Source organism: Eublepharis macularius, chromosome 1, assembly GCF_028583425.1.
Source record: "Eublepharis macularius isolate TG4126 chromosome 1, MPM_Emac_v1.0, whole genome shotgun sequence".
Classification (NCBI taxonomy): Eukaryota; Metazoa; Chordata; class Lepidosauria; order Squamata; family Eublepharidae; genus Eublepharis; species Eublepharis macularius.
The window spans coordinates 171178840-171196833 of record NC_072790.1 but is presented as its reverse complement, the minus strand read 5'-3'; the positions used below and the strand labels follow the sequence as shown (position 1 = coordinate 171196833).

The window sequence follows — 17994 nt, the reverse complement described above, 5'->3', positions numbered from 1 at the left end:
TTAAATTATGTTTAGAAGCTTTTATTCCCATGTTTTCCCCAACACTCTAATACACTTTCTTTTAGGATTCTCTTTCTCATTGGGGTTTAAGCATGGCCCACTTTCTAGCACCTCAAACCTCTTCTCTTCAAACACTAGCACTTTCTTTCAGTTTTTGATTGAAACTTAAAGTCTCTAAATAGCAGTTTCCAACCACACCCGAACAGGGATCTCTTCACTCTCCTACCTCCCTATTTTACTTGATAGGGAAAGAATCCTCTCCTTAGAAGATCTATCCCCTTTCTTTGGCCCAAATGAGTGTCTGCCTCTACTTCCCAGACTACCTTGTCAGCTTTTCCCCAGTTCTCCTGTTGGTGTTAAACTACTTTCAGCTAAAACTCTGTCTCCCAACTGTTCACACTCGATTCCTCTCAGCTAGGGCTGAAAAAAAAACCCCTTTCCAGCTCATGCTACCCAATGAGATTCCATGGAGTAGCCTGTCACTCAAAGCTGTCTGTGTCTGTGAGAGATTAACCCTTAACAGCCCTTCAGCTGTTTGTACAGCACTTCCAGGCTTTTAAAAAGTGTAATCTGTCACATCCACATAGCCTCACCAGTTTCGTTTTATTTAAGATATTCAAAATGATATTAGCTAATGGTGTGCCACTGAAAGTATTTGAATGTTAACACCCATCATATTTAGCTTTGAAAATTTGAATTGAAGAAACTGAAGAGTCCCCAGTGAGAAAAGGGATTCTGTTGGAAAACATCAGATTCCTTTAAAATTTACATATGTTTCTGCCTTTGTCCCTACCTCTACCCTTTCAAAATAATAGAATTTGAAAATGTTATATTGCTGTATATAGTGTTTGCACTCATTGCATACCTAAGAATCTGCCTTTAATTTGATGGATTTTTTAATAAGCAAATTAACTACAGAGCTACTGAAAGACCTTTGCAGCTACGGAAACAGAGAGTGAGTAAGAGAGCAAAATTTCAGACATCAGAGTATTTCTTCTGACCAAGTGTGGAATGAGGCCTTTGGGAATTCTGACTGAATCAGCTCTAAATTTTTAATTTGCAGAAAGTCAGCGCTAATGAGAACTAAAAGTCATCATTCAGAAGCCTTTTATTTTAGCTTCTGAAATTATTACTTACTAATATTATTAACAGCTGGGATTAAGTAGAGGGCACTGAAACAGGCTTTGTAAATCTTGTTTGTCCAGCATCTAATAACCCCAGTCAGTTTCCAGGGATTCAGCAATGAGGAAAGCAAAACTTTGTGAGAGGATTGTTATTATTTTTGAGTTATGAGTTGCATACCTTTATTTATAACAAATAAATAATTAAAGTCTATTAGGTTTTGTGTTAGTGGACGTATTCCCAAAAGCTATTGGGGGTCTACTTTTAGCTTGTAGGTAGCTCAAACTCGCCTCTTCAGTATTTAAAAAGAGCAACCACACTGACTGCTGTTGAAGAATGAAATCATTTTTGCTGGAACAACATTTTTCAGCAATTGAAAGCAAGCCAAATGGTTTTACTGTGGAGAAGGAAATTAATAATATAAAACTTATTTTTTCTTGTAAAAGAGCCATGTTGGCCGGTTGATTTGTACACCCCCCCTCCGCCCCCCACATACTTACTTTGACAAGTTGTATTTAAATTTGAATGTAGGAACACAGATATTTCTTCTTTTCATTGGTGACATGCTTGCAGACATGTATAACCTACTTGGTAATGGTAAGGCTGATATGCTTGCTTGTAAGATTTCAGAGAAGATCTGATTAGTGGGTGTCAGGTGGCCACTGTAATCTTATTTCTGGATTTTTAAAAATCTTTTGGAAAATTTTGTGTTGCTTCCCATGTTTAAGAGTTCAAATCTCAGCATAATAAATGGGGAAATTGGTTGCACAATTAAATACTTGTAAAGCAGTTCCTAGGGATTTCATAGAAATCATCCAATTCCATCACAATAAATGTATGTGTATCATAATTAATACACTAGCTATTTTTACCAAGAGATAGACCAAATATGAAAATCATTGTAATAGCCATAATAATGAGGCTAGGCCTTCCACAAACAGCAATTCAAAGCTGAAGCAACATGGGGTAATTGTACTCTGTTGTTTCATAAGAGCCATTTTAGTGAATAAGGACAAGATGTAGGCGTTTTACTCTGGACCTGGTAGTAAATTAAACCCTTAAGGAAAAGAACAGAAGTTAAAAATCACAATCAGCACAATGGAGCTTGCCATAACATACATAATGCAGGCTTCCAATTAGAACGCTGCAATTTAAAAACTTTCCATCTAGACTGATGAGAGAGCAATTATTTTTAAAGCAAAGTAATGCGGTATTCTGGCTGTGCTTCCAGTCACTTCTAGCTCCAGTAGAAAAGGCAAGGCTTTTTTAGAAACATTTGTTATTGAATTTTGTATCAAAAGAGAGCAATTTGTTGTTATAAACTGAACTCCTGCCAATCAATAGTGCACAGCAAGCCAAAGCATTTGTGTAAGACAAGCAAAATCACATCTAATCAGTTTAAAAACACTCCTTCATCCCACACATACACACACTCACTTCATTGGTCCCAATGAAAAATCCACAGTGAGACTGAGAAACAGCAAGGGCAACTACTGTAGTCATATATTTAATACACTTTCTAAGGTAATGCACACTGATTAGGAATCCCATATTGAGGAGATGCACAGGAGAACTCACATCTTTATGGAAATCGGTGGAGAAGGTTGTGCATTCCATCCCTCTTGACTGTCTTAGGCCTGGACTTAAGTTTATAGAAAAATTAGGTTGTTAAATATTGAGGAGACAGAATGGGCTATACCACTTCAGATTGTAGGTTGTGGTAGAAGTCCATATTTTTAATAGTCTCTAGTTTAAAAACTCTGCAATAGTATATTAAGGGGAAAGGTTCTAACCTAGCCCTAGCCTTTCACATCACTTTTGCCATACAGGGAATTTATTGATGTAGTAGAACTTAGAAAAATGTACCCCTTTACTTGGAATCTAAAGTGGTATAATCCATTTTGGTACCTCAGCACTCTTCCACTCCATTCTACTGTATCTGGAGACTAGGCTTTAGCATTCACTACAGGTTCTACTTCTTTCTACTTCTGGTGACATATTTCCATAGACCGTCATTAATTTCCTCTTAATGAGAACTCCTCATTTGTACACATCGTAAAAAAAAGGACCTGTCTATCCATCCTCCCATTTAAAATAGTCCCCTTTATTTTTCTTATGTGATCTTCAGGCTGTACTTTCTGGGATGACCTGTGAAACGCAAACGGAGGATGACTGCCCTTCATTTTGGCAATGTAATCACATTTATACTTACCAGTGGAACTTATTTAGAACATGGATTGATTTTTACATAAATTAAGGATAATTTGGATGTATCTTGTAGGATATTTGTCTAATTGACAAGATGTTATGGGTTGCTAATCAAATTTAAAATGGGATAATTTTAGAAGCAAAATTTTCAGGAGTGCCTCAGAAATATTTTAAGAGTATACTTGTATGGCTACTGTTCCTGCCTGTATCTTTAAACCTAGATGATTTTTAGAGAAACATTTTAAAGAAGTAAATGCCTGCAGGGATTTTTATTGATCTTTAAAAGAATATTCTAAAACAAGCAGTTAATCTGAATAAACTATAAAGAAAGCAGTGTAAATAAATTATACGTAATTTTATTTAAGGGATTACTACAGAATTCTTCTGCTCTGTGCTTATCCAGGTTACTTCTCTGGGATTGTGACGACAGAAGCTACAGTTACTATATCGAAGTTTCTACTAACCAGCAGCAGTGGACCATGGTGGCTGACAGAACAAAGGTTTCCTGCAAGTAAGTTTAGCTTTCCCATTAATGAATCTCAGCTCTCAGTCTCTAAAATGAGTAACAATCGGGGGGAAATGCTAGAAACAGTGGTAGGGTAACAAATTACCTATAACAGTAACAAATGAAATGAAGTGTTGGTAATCTTAAGATTCATTGTAAGAATTTCTCTTGTCAGGAGCAGGTGGTTAGGCACCGCTTTCAATGTTTAGGATATTGCTTTAGCTGTAGCAGATAAAAATGGGTAAAACGAATCAAATTAAAAACCACACCCATTGGCACTAGGATGTGCCATGATGAAAAGAATAGAAATTATGGTAGGTTTAAAAAGGAAAATAGGAAGTTTCGCTGTGTTGCTGTAGCAAAGCTCAAACGAATGAATATATTTTCATACATCACAAACAGCCCAGAATTGGCAGATTGGAAAGCTCTCTGGACAAATTCTGAAGATCTGATTTTGGCATTTTACCATGTTTATACATTATTGAAAGTTCTCAAATCAGCAAACCACTTTGTTGGGTCAATTCAGAAATAGTCTGATTTTTGTTACATGTAGAGGCATCCTTAGGGATAGGATAGCAACTAAAAAGAGGATTCCTATGGTGCATCCATCTTGAAAAATGAATATCTAAACAAAAATGCTGTATTTTTGCTGATGTTCTATATTGCTTCTTTTGGTGTTCAGTATGTGCTTGGGTAATAGCATTCGCCTTCCTTGTTGCTTCTCTCTGTGCCTAATCCTGCATTGAAGATCTAATCCCTTGTTTGTGGCATTAGTTTATAGCATGAAAAGTAATTGAGAAGATCCAGCAAGCTAGTTCACAGCAGGAAAAATAAGGCATACTGAAGATAGCAAACACAAACTTCATACAAGCCCCTTTGATCTAGTGAGAGTGGCAAAGAAAATAATGAGAAACAAACAAAAAGTAAATGGAATTCAGTTTGTGTGTCAGAGATGCTATTGACAGCTAGCAAAATATAACTCCTGTTTGTGCCTGCAAATGCTGCCTTTGGTCAATTTAGTATTTTAATGTAGTATTTTACATGAATTAATAATTTAGTGCTCAAAGTCTGAAGAGGCAGACTATTTCTAACCTCTTTTACTCATTTCTAAAAGGCTGAGGAGAGGAGCAATGGTATATGTATTATCTTCACTGAGAAAGGTTGCTGTCCTCTTTAAATGGAAGCCAATTAACGTGCAGTGATTGTGCAATTGTCATTTTAAATGCTGCATATAGGCCAAGAAATTTGCCTCCTTTCTGACTAAATTCTGTTGTTCTTTACACAGTGTGACAGTAATGAAATCTATTCATGTTCTGTTCTTTTTAAAGGGCAAACATTTCTGATAAGTTTGCTTTGGTTTGTTAGACTTAAACAATAGAAATATGTGCTTGTTAAAAGATGTTGTGGGTGAAGAGTCTGTAATATGGATCAAAGGCTAACAAAAAACTGAAGTTCAGTGGGGATCAGGCTTGTTAATGATTTTTTTAAATGACTACCAGGTTAGATCACTATGAACAGGAAACGAGCAAAATTAAAGTCATTTTATTTTATTCTGTTATGAAATGCCTTGTTTTACTTACATATTGAGCTTCTCTGTTGAACATTCAGTCTGTGGCTTTATGCGATTCAGTTACAGATACAAGTACACGTAGAGTTTCTAGGGACTTGGACTGAGTTATTGGCTTTTTCTAATCTGTGCTTTGCATTGTAGAAGATACTTTCGTGTCATTGCTATGTGGATTTCTGTTTGTTTTTCCTATTGCCATTGCATTGTAATAGATAAATTGAATGTTCATTTTTATATCATCAAAGAAATAGATCACTCTGTGTGCTTTATTTCTTCTATTGCCAATTGGGTCCTAATGTTAATTATGGCAAATCCTGTGATAGTATAATCTGTGATGGTATCAGCGGGGCTTTATCTGTTACAGTGGCACTTCATAAGCAAAATTAATTTGTGAGTGTTATGTAATGTTTGTTTCTGTGCTGTCAGGAATGTCTTTTTGGTAGGCCCAGGTAGCTGAGCAGAAGTCTATAAGCAGTTTTTTGCAGCCCACCCTCTTTCTTTAAAGGTATCTTATATATTGTAGGAGATGAATTTGTAATTTATTTAAAACATATCCACCTAGAGTCTCAGCAAGAAAGGTGGGCTATAAATTAAACAAATAAGTAAATAGCCTGGGCTCACACCTAGGTTGGCTGAAGAGGGAGCTTCCAGTGACCACAACAGAAACAACAAAATGTTTAAGTCAATAAACATCAACATAAAAATAGTTTTACTAGTAGGGACAAATGTTTTTAAAAGGTCACTGCAGGAGATAGGCTCATAAAACTGAAAATATAATAGTCTTGACACCAATAGAATTGCTATGGGGAGTTCCACAGCTGAGGCCTCACAAAAGAAAAGGCACTTTCTCTAGTAGCAACCTACCCACTTTTGGGGGTAGGTTGCTACATGGGGAGTGAGGCCTCCATGGATGATCTTAATGGATGGGCAAACTCATAAAAGAAGTAACCGATTCCCATATATAATGCCAGTCAGCAATGTTGCTACCACATTTTGTACTTTCTACATAGGTGTCCCCATCTAAAGTGAATTGCAGTTTAACTTGACATGATCAGAGCATCTATTGGTATGGCTAAATTACGCATTTTAAAGAAAAGCCAGAAAACCAGGCAAAGTTGGCTAAAGGCACTGTGCCACAAAGGAGATTTTGATTCCATTTGTAGATCCAGATTTAAAAATATCTGCAAATTTCTATCTTCACTGTTAAGCTTGTTGGTTTAAGTAAAAGAATGGGAAAGCATCGGGTAATATATTTTCATGTTGTTAAAAACATCATCATTTGAGAGCTTTGAAAAGGCTTGTAGCTTTCTCTGATTCAAAGGAGTTAACTTTATCTCATGTAATCTGATGCCTTCCAAGCATTCTTGGAGGCTGTTCCAAGAAAGTAAACCAAATTTTCCAAAACACAGAATTTGAGAATTTCAGTTAACTCACATCCTATGTGTAGGAAAACATACATGGTCAACTGTGATATTATAACCTTGACATGTGCCAATAACTAATAAAAGTTAGCTAAATTCCCTTAGAAGAGAAACTAGCAAGAAGATACCAATACATACACAAAGCAGTTTTACTTTTTGAATGGAAAAATACTGTCTTCCTGACAAATGAATACATTCTATCTTGTATTTACCTTTTCAGAAATAAGTCCATTCCCATAATGTACTTTAGGAATTTTCCTTTCGTTAATTGAAAATTATTAGGTTTCATTATCTTAAGGTTGTGTGTTAATATTTATTGGTATGTGCTCTGGATTATTATTATTATTTAGTCGTTCATTTAGTCATTGTTTCTTGAAACATACATTCAATGTGATTCAGGCTAGCCACTGTCAGGTTTATTGATTTTGTCCTACTTGTATATCGTATAAATCATAAGAGAGAGAGATGGCATTATGTATTTATTACATGCCATGGGTGATATTCTAAGAACCATGTAATTAATTCTGTGGTACTGAAAGCTGAAAAATCAAATAATTTAATTTGCTCATTTACACACAAAAAAATCTATTAAAATAATTTATATCCCACTCTCATCTAGGTACACGTCCTGAGGGCAAGGCTAGTGTGTCCTTCGGACTAGAACATCAGTTCTCCATGCCACATGGAAAACTGTTTTTAGAACTTTGGGGAGTTGGGGAGCACATGTTCAACTTGTTTCCCACCTAAACACCCTGCTCTCTAGGAGGAGCAACACCCCTGACTCTCAGTTCCTCTTTTACCGCCAATTAGAGATGGCGCCAATTACCGCCATCGATTTCATTTTTTGCCTTGGAAGAAAAGAAAGAAAAACAGTCAAAATGGCTGAAAAAGCCCTATTTAAGAAACGCACTCAGTGCAATACTAAAATGACAAGAATAGACGGGCATTCTCTGTGTCTTGTCTGCTTGAGAGGGGGCATAACATGAGCCTGTGCAAACATTGCCAGAGCTTCACCACTAAGGCCAGAGTGAAAAGAGCTACTAGGCTCAAGGCCATTTTATAGGAACAGACATTGCTGGTTGCGACTAGCCTATCTGCTAAATCAGCAAAGTCCTCTGCTCTCATAGAACTTGCTAATCAACTGAATCTGACAACACTGGCCATTGTGCCTTCAGAGGCACCAAGCCACTCAGATCAGATTGCAGCGTCTCAGATCCAAAACCATTGTTCAGCCTCAAGTGCACCAAGCTCATCAGATCTGACTCCTTCACGGAATCAAGCCCCTCGGATCCAGCAACATCCCAGATCCAACAACACCATAAAGGTTCAAGCACTCCAAGCCCTTTGGCTTCAGCTGTGGTTCAGGTCTGACAACGCTCTGAATCTAGAGAGCCATTGGATGGTATGGTTTTAACGCCATCAGTGACACCCACTCTTGCAGACCAACATACACCCTCGAGCCCAGTGGGGCAAGATCCAAGGGAACAGAAGGGCTCACTCCAGATCCTCTGGAACCACTTTTCTGTTCACCCATGCTCCTCCATCATGGCTAGTCACAGAGGAGATGCAGTCGAGACACAGACAAGGTCACGCATTTGCTGACAGAGGGAAAGAAGGTAGATGGCCTGGGTTGAAAAGTTTATATGTCTGCAACCCTCAACATCAAAATCACTAACTATGCTGCTATTATGGAGGCTTATCAGGTCTTCCTCTGGAACAAGATGACAGCATATATTGAGCATCTGTGAGAGGACCAGAAGGTCGTACTCAAGGTGATTCAAAAGGAGGCAATCAGACTGTCCAAACATTAGATAAATGCCAGAAGGCATGTAGCTGACTCTTCCACTAGGGCTCCATCTTCTGCAATAGTGCTCCAGAGACATGCATGGCTCCGTTTTATAGTTTTACCTTTTGAAACAAGAAACACAGTAGAAAATTTACTATTCGAAGGAGAGACATTATTCTCTACCAATGAATATTTATCTCAAAAATGGAAGGACTGGCAGACCACAAGATCCATTGGAATGTTGCCATCCTCTTGACAATCAAGTTCTCACCCCTTCTATAAGCAGCAGCCACAACAGCAATACAAGGGTCAATACCCCAGATTCCATCCCTACGAGCACCAGTATCCTCATAAACAGCCAGCCCCTGCCAGCTAAGGGCAATATCAAAAGTGTAAGCCTACTAGTAAATTGAGACAAAGTGTCTCTCAATCAGGAAGCAAAGAATCGTGCTTAAGCCAGAAGCAATTCTGACTAGTGTGGGAGAAACCTATTACTTTTGGTGATAGACTAACCCATTTTTATACAGCTTGGGTGTCCATCAACATAGATGTTTAGATGTTAGAAGTTATCAAGAGTGGTTATAAAATTGAATTTAACTGTTTTTTGTGTCTGAGTCTTCCTTGTAAACCTATTAGAGAGGTGTTACCTAGATTGGAGGTGGAACTGTCAATGTTGCTTGAGAAGGGAGTGGTACGAGTATCAATATCTGAACCCAAATTGGGGTTTTAACACAACAACAACTACAACATTTGATTTATATACCACCCTTCAGGACAACTTAGCAACCACTCAGAGTGGTTTACAAAGTTTGTTATTATTATCCCCACAACAACAAACACCCTGTGAGGTGGGTGGGGCTGAGAGAGCTCCTAGAAGCTGTGACTGACCCATGATCACCCAGCTGGCTTCAAGTGGAGGAGTGGAAAATCAAACCCAGTTCTCCAGATTAGAGTCCCGCACTCTCTTAACTACTAAACCAAACTGACTTTTACTCCAGGTTCTTCTTAGTTCAGAAGAAGGATGGGGGGTTCCGGCCCATATTAGACCCGAAAAATTCTTAAGATTTCAATTTGGGGAGGTCATATATCATTACCAGGTCCTGCCACTTGGACTAGCTACAGCCCCAAGGATATTTACCAAGTGCATGTCAGTGGTAGTGGCACACCTGAGAACCAGAAGCTGTTCAGTTTACCAATATCTGAATGACTGAGTTCTGCTCACTCTAAGGAAGCCTTGCATGAACATATAAACTTGGCTCTAGAGACATGCCAATGTTTGGGACCGATGGGTAATTTAAAAAAATCCAACCTCACTCCCTCCAGAAAAGTACTATTTATCGGGTCCTTACTAGACTCTATGCTAAATAAAGCCATTCTCCCACTGGGGACATAAATTTAAAGCCTTAGTCAAATCAATGATATAGATTCCAAGCAGCTCTGAAAATTCAGATGCTCCTTGGACTGATGGCCAGACTGCATATGAGAAGGCTACAGTTATGGTTCCTATCAGTTTACAACCTCACGAGCGCTCACAGAACAGAAGGTACTTTATTTCTAGAATGGTGATCAGGCCGTTATACTGCTAGACCCCCATCTATTTAAAGGGGTTCAGTTTGCTCCCTAAAGATTGAAGTCACAGTTACTACAGATACTTGGACAGAAGGGTAGGGGCACACTGTGAACATCTCACAACAACCCATTGGTACTTGGTTGAAGGGTGAGAAAAGTTTACATGTCAGTGTATTAGAGATAAGGACAGTTCATTGTGCTGTTATCTCCTTTGCAGATATTGCATAATACAAACACATCCAAGTACTGACAGACAACTGTAACACCATGTTCTATATAAACAAAAAGAGACACTGCTTCCAAGACTCTGCCTGGAATCCATGTTGATCTGGGAATGGGCAGTGCACTATAATGTCTCCCTTCAGGCCATTCACATTCCAGGGACAGCCAATCTCATGGCAGACAGGCTGAGCAGGCTAAACTTCTCCACTCACGAATGGTCACTGAAATAATTTCAACAATGGGGTTCCCAAACATAGATCTTTTTGCAACAGAGGGCAACAGAAAGGCTCCACTGTTTTGCTCCAGAGAGGGAATGGACCCAATATCCCTGGGGGATGCCTTCCAGTTAACATGGTCGGGATACCTATTTTATGCCTTCCAGCCCCTGCCTCTCATAGCTCACAGCGTGGGAAAGGTCAAGATGGAAAGGACAGATTGCATAGTAATAGTTCCATTCTGGCCATGCCAGTTTGGTTTCACAGGTTGTTTCTAATAGCCAGGAGGACATTTTGGCACCTGCTGGTAGTAACAGATCTCCTGACATATCTAGCTGAGATATCATGACATACTCAGACTCATACTGATGGCATGGTTGATTCTGAAGTAGGTAGTCTTCCCCCTATAGTGGCAGAAGTAATACTGAATGTCAGAAAACCTAATTCTAGAAGGTCTTATTCATACAAATGGGATAAATGTGTAGGATGGTGTAAAAGTAAGGGCCTTAATCCATATACATAACTTTTAGCCTTCATTCTAGAATATCTTTTGGGTCTTAAACATGCTGGACTATCTTCATCCTCTATCAATGTTTATCTGGTTGCAACTTCAGCCTTTTACTCCCCTGTAATTAAAAAGACAATTGTTTCACACTATACGTCTTAAGATATTTCTGAAAGGCCTTCAGAACATGTTTCCCCCAACAACTCAAATAGTATCTCAGTGGTCACTGCAACTGAGTTTGGCTCAAATAATGACTAAACCCTTTCCCCTTAAAACTACTTTTGATTAAAGTAGCTTTTCTGGTAGCAGGGTAAGTGAATTAGCAGCAGTTTGCATGTATCCTCCCTTTCTCAAGATTGATGCAGAAAAGGTGGTAGTGAGACCAAAGTAATATCATAGCTCGCAGGAGTTATTACTACCTGTTTTTTCCCCTTTTCCTATACCTGAAACAGAAAGGACATTACATGGTCTGGACGCAAGGAGGGCTATATTCTTCTGTTTAAATCCCACAACATTTTTTTAGGTCAGATGTCCAACTTTTTGTTTGTTATACAGACCCAAATAAGGGCAAAAAGGCGACTTCACAAGCCATTGCCAGATGGGTAGTTCAGGCTATTCGGATGTGCTATGAACAAGCTGGTTTACATTGTCCATGCCCATTCTATCAGGTCACAGGCTTCTTCTTCAGCCCTGCTCAAAAGTGTTCCTCTACAAGTCCACAACATGGACTTCAGCTGACACTTTAATCAGGCACTACACCTTAGATGTGCACAATAGGAGGGAAGCAGCCATAGGTCAAGCTGTCCTGCAAACATTATTTGAATTATTATTATTATTTATTTTATTGTTTTATTCAATTTATTTTCCACTCTCCCTGCAAACAGGCTCAGAGCAGATCACAGGTGGTAATAAATACAATAAAAACAAGGAAAGGCAAAAGGCAGCGTGGGAGGCTGGGAGGCCGCCTGTGCCGTTCGCCTTTCCCCAGGACAAGGGGCGCGTGGGCAAGCCAGCCGCCCCTTGTCTTGCGGGGCAGGTGAACAGCGCGGGCAGCCTCCGAGCCACTCGTGCTGCCGCCAGCTCCGTAGCACACCGGGACAGCCGGCTTGCTGCGTGGGCGGGGGCGACTCAGGAGCGCGCACACACAAGAGCCTGACTACAGTTGCCCTGGGCGCTGGCCTACTCGATTCCTGATTCTGGACTGAAAACGAGACTTGATCGGTTAGAATCGGTGACCTGCATTTGGCGGCAGCCCAGATCCACGAATGGCTTAATCGGAATTTTTTTTTTGGATCGTGCCCATGTCTAATTAAGACACATCATGAAGATCAGCCGTAGGTCAAGCTGTCCTGCAAATGCTATTCTCATGAAGAGCACCCCTCTTGCATGGGTAATTGGCTTATTAATCTCCCATGTGGGACTGCGCAGAAGACCAACAATGAGAACAGTGTTGCACCTTCGTGAAGCCATTGTTCATTGAGGTCTTCTGTGCGGGCACACATACCCTCCCATTTCCCCTGTTATCTGCTCCTCACTACTTACCTGGAGAATCTGGCAGCTAAGGAGAAACTGAGGGTCGGGGGTGTCTCTCCTCCCAGAGAGCAGGGTGTTTTGGTGGGAAACAAGCCATGCATGTGCCCTGGGAGGGGCCAGTCGCCCCCTAGAGAAAATTTAGCTGAAGAACCTACCTATCGGCAGGCCTGTGCATGCACAGTCCTGTGTGTGCCTGCATAGAAGACCTCAATGAACAACAGAGTAGGTGCAACCCTGTTTAAATCCTAAAAAGTTCTCCTTGCACCTCCCTTGTTAAGTCGACCCTCTTTTTGTTTGTTCACCTTTCTCCAAGCTTGCTTCCATATTATTGTAATGGTATCCCAGTCAAGAAGGTGTGTTAAGAGGGTATTGCTGCTGAGTTCCCAGTCCTTCAAGGCTGGGAGAGCCAGCAGTAATGCCACACATTTTTCTTCCAACCCATGTGATGAGTTTCCTAAAGTCCTGGGGGAAAGCTGCAGTACCAAGCCTGTGTTTCTTCTTCACTGGAGTATGAATACACTGTCAGCCCAGGAGTGATTAACAAATAAAATCTTCACAAATCCAGACAAAATCATGCATTACAGGAAGAATGGGGTAAACAACACCCCCACTGGTTAAATTCTGTCCAAATATTAAAATTTATTGTTCCTCGTACAAAGCTTCATATATATATATATATATGAAATATATATATATTTCCATGAGGCACTCCTGTATGGCAGTGTTTACCATTTACATAGGTGATGGGAAATGCAACATAAATAAAGTAAATGTCCATACACAGAGATTTGTCAATATACAGGAGATATGAGTGTTGCATCAGAACTGAGATTTTAATTTGTATTTTTAAAATTTGTTACCCACCTTGGTGGCCCTATGAGGGCAGAAAGGTAGGGTAAAAATCTTGTTAATAAATAAAAATTCCTGCATTCTCAAAGAGTTGCTGGGATACAGTGATTATGTACAGTTAATCAAATCTTTCTGAATACCATACATTTTTCTGATGCATGAGTCACTTCACCTATCGTGTTTTTTCCAAATGGATGTAGACTGGGTGAAAATGACAAAACAAAAATCTTGTGTTAAGAGCAGATTCCCAGACAGTATACACCTGTGTAAGAAAAAGCCATATGTGAAGCAATCCTGTTACCATCAGACCTTCATTACTGATGTCCTGGTAGGGAAATAATATTCTTTTAAATTATTTCTTCATATGTGCATGATGCAAACATTTTCCTATTTATTTGTCCCCTTTGAGCAGTTTTTATATGATGACCATTGCAAGAGGGACTTCTCAAATGAATCATAATTATGTATGCAGAGACCTTGACTAAATTTGGGTACCCAATTAACTGCCTAGTTAAACTTGTGAAAGGTTGAAATTTGTAATTTTTAAAGCAAACAGCTTCGAAAGCCAATCAAATTGCTTTTTTCATTTAGTTTTGTGATAGTTCTTGCTACTAAATGTCACCTGTAGGAAATTAAAAGAACCTAAAAATGCAGTTATCGCATCTATCTAAAGAGGTAATTGATGCTTTTACACTGAAGCATTAGCTGATCTCTTTGAAAAATGTCTACAGCCTTTTATCTTCTGTTTGTTCTTTTGATATTTATAAATGTTAAGCAATGTAAATTATGGAGCTTGTGAAGCTGAATACCCACAGTGAAGTCCAAAATGTTAAAATGTTTTTTCCCCCTGAGGATTGTAATACCTGTATTTAGTATGTCTAGATTTAGCACCTTTTCTTGGAGTTTATAGCCATTTTTAAAGGTGCTGTCATAGTTAAGGTTGCATGAGAGACCAAGTGTTTATAACTTTCCAGTCTAATTCTAAATTATTAAACTGTGCAACTTAGAGACATGAACTCCTAGGTAAGTATAAATCAACAAAGATGTGCTAGGACATTAGATGTCATTCAAGTCTGTTTGAAAGAGATGTCATATTATATGGAATAGGTTTTTTTCTTGTAAATGCCAGTAAAGCAAAATTTTCAAGAAGGTTTTGCATCTTTCTTGCCTCTTCAAAAAAGAGACTTGAGCAGCAAGAGCTGGTATTTGAACATTAAATGAAGAATTATGTTTTAAATAAAGATACAAAGTACTGTGATGTCTCAGTGCTCATATTACAATAATGCTCTTTGCATATTTCCCAAATTCCTTGCATATGGTGCCGGGGGGGGGGGGGTCAAGTGGTCAAGCTGAGGTTCAGATATGAAACGTAGCATTGATCCTGTACATGCACATCAACTTTCTCCTATCATTTTAAGAGAGAGATTTATATTACAATGGCGAGATACAATATGAAAACAAGTTTAGCATAATGTGACTATATCTAAGGTTCATGCACTCCCATTTCCCAGGGAACTGGGAGCCTTCTTAACCCCTCAGCCAGGTTATTCTATAAGGTGGGGACCTCTACTGTGAATGAACAGTTGTTTATTTTACCCATTTGCAGCGCAAACCATAGTCTGCCCCATTATGAAATGCAAGCAGTTTTTTCTCAAGAAACAGAAGGGGGAAGGGGGAATAACAGTACATGAAGAGAGCAAGAAGGGGGAGCATGCAAAGCCAGAGCTTGTTTGCATAGTGCCAAACAATAACTTGGTATTGTCTGAGGTTTCATTTTATCTTGACCTGTAGGACTGTGTCATTGAACTTGCATATTACATTTCAGTTTAATACTGAAATGTTCAAGGAAGATAGCTTGATAAGGGGGGGAAACCCTCACAAATGTCAAACAAGTAAGTAAACCATTTTTTAAATGTGCTAAAATTGTGTTTGCAGTATGAGCAGTTTTTGGAAAACGTGTCTTTGAAGTTTAAGGGTTAGGAATAAACAAAGTATCCTAAGTTCGGACTATGGAACAGATCCTTGCTGTTGCAACATACTATGCTCCCCACAATGTTGCTAACGGGGAGAGGTAGGATATCTTCAAGAACATCATAGGATGTAACATGGTCTGTAGTGGGAAAGGTATGAGATTAAAATCCCCTACCTTGCATCAGCAGAAGTGCCCTTCTGTTTGCCAAAAGTAAGAGAATTCAATCCATATTTCAAGACTTTTCAGTGTTTCGTATTCTCAGGAGGCAATTTTAGAAAGGAAATAAGAGAATATAAATGGGCTGTGTTTACCATCTGTAATTTGGAGTGTCAAACATATTTGTATAAATATGTTAACTGTCCACCTAGAATAAGCAAATTAAATGCCACCTTACATTTTATATTTTCAATATGCCCTTTTCTAGCCTGAAGGTACAAAATTCAGTGGCAGCTATTGGCAGTCATGTAAGGGTGCAGAGATCAGGGTGGCTTGCTAAGTAAACGCAAGATTAACATTGTCTAATGTTAATCCTAGAATTGATTATGTTCTGCTTCAGTATTTTTTCTACTCTGTATTGGATTCTTGCTTATACTATGTCTTTTAAACTTGTATCTATTTACCCTATGGTATTGTTTATGAAATGTCCTCGATACTGTATAGAAATGTACTTGATACTGATTGTACTAATCTCATACTGCGTAATCCACCTTGACTCTCAGTGAGAAAGACGGACTATAAATAAATAAAATAAATAAAAGACACAGCTCATGTGACATCACATAAATGTGATAAATATTCACCAAGTGTGGCCTGTCAGCATAAAAATATTTCAGGCATATTAAAGCCAAATCCTCATCCCCAAAAAACATTTTACACTTTGCTCAGAAGTATACATAGTTGTTGTACAGAATAGGTTTATTAAATAGTGCAACATGCTAATAAGACATGCTTTAAAATGTAACATTTCTTTAAATGCAGTTGTGCAAATTGTGGTATCGTTGAGATTGAAAGAACATAAGGTGATCCACTCAGAGCAGAAATATTGGGATATACATTTGTTGTTTTAGAGTCTCATATTGGTAAAACTGCCAATGTATGACTCTCGTCACCAGTATATGTATACTAAAAAATAAAAGTCTTCATTGTCAGATACGGTTTGACTTGCAAGTCATCCTTAGCAAATAAAATTAGAAATGTATGTGAAGTAAATTCTAAAAGGCAAACAATCATTTCCACACTTGCAAGGCAAGGAGATATTCACTAGATACTAAAGTGCTTCAGAATTCTCTCTTCCTGTGTTATGAAAACAATAATTAAACCATATTTTCCCAAAGAGAAAGAGTCAGACATTTTATATTCTCTAATCTCAGTGAAGGCTAGTCTTTTTGAGCAATTCACCCAGGAGAAGGTTGGAATTACTGTATCCACACAGTGCCAGTGCCAGTGATGTGCCAGTTATATTAACTATATATACCAAAACATGCAAATTATCTTCTCTGTTTCAGAAATATTATGCCGAATAACAAAATGTCAAGTATTAAAGTTAAAATGTGTCTTGTTCACAGAACAAATCAGAATGTATTAAAATATATTCTGTACTAGTAACAAAGCTGGTTGTGGAGAAAAAATACAACGTGCTCTAGAAAGGGCAGGCAGGTGGGCCAGGCATTGTGTCCTCCACAGCGCCGCAATGGGGGGGCAGGCACCATGGCAGGTGCCTGCAACTAGCAATGGCCTGTTCCGGCCCCATTGGGGATGGATTGAGCCACCACAGGCAAGGAGCACTTCCAGGGGGCGGCACCCTGGGTGGTCCTGTGCCCAGCAGCACCTCATTCTGGCCCTCTTAGTGCCAGATAGGGCCATTGCAGGTGGGGATTGCCACCAGGGTGGTAGCGCCAGGTGCCCTGGCGGGCTCCTGCTTCTGGCAGCAGTCCGTTCCAGCCCTGATGGCGTTGGAACAGGCTGCTGCCTAAGCCGCTGCAGGCAGGGGCTGCCGCTGGGGGAGCAGCGCAAGATACTCTGGTGGGCTCCTGTGCCCAGGAGTGGTCCATTCCAGCCTGAGTAATGGAGGCCAAGTCTACTGATCCTGTAAAGGAATGGGAAGTAGACCTGTCACTGTACTCCTGGAGGCCAGGAATGGGAAGTAGATCTGGCCTCCGGGAATACGGAGACACCAGGTCTACAGGTCCAGCAAGAGAATAGGAGGTAGACCTGGTCAAGTAGAGCAAGTTTGGTGTAGTGGTTAAGAGCACAGGACTCTTATCTGGAGAACCGAGTTTGATTCCCCACTCCTCCACTTGAAGCCAGCTGGGTGCCCTTGGGTCTCGAGAGCTCTCTCAGCCCCACCCACCTCACAGGGTGTTTGTTTGTTGTGGGGATAATAATAACATACTTTGTAAACTGCTCTGAGTGAGCGTTAAGTTGTCCTGAAGGGCGGTATATAAAGCAAATATTATTATTATTAATAAATAACTGATAACAGCAGTTACCTAGTCAATATACCCAAATCAAAAAACAACC

The 17994-nt window shown here is 39.4% G+C and overlaps 1 protein-coding gene across 1 annotated transcript in view; it reads left to right on the top strand.

Moving 5' to 3' along the window:
• Positions 1-17994, top strand: part of BTBD9 (BTB domain containing 9) — a 372408-nt gene that overhangs the window by 303482 nt on the left and 50932 nt on the right. Inside the window, exon 9 of the mRNA XM_054978182.1 lies at positions 3734-3841. Coding sequence (XP_054834157.1) covers positions 3734-3841 — 108 coding nt within the window. The remainder of the gene's footprint in view (positions 1-3733; positions 3842-17994) is intronic.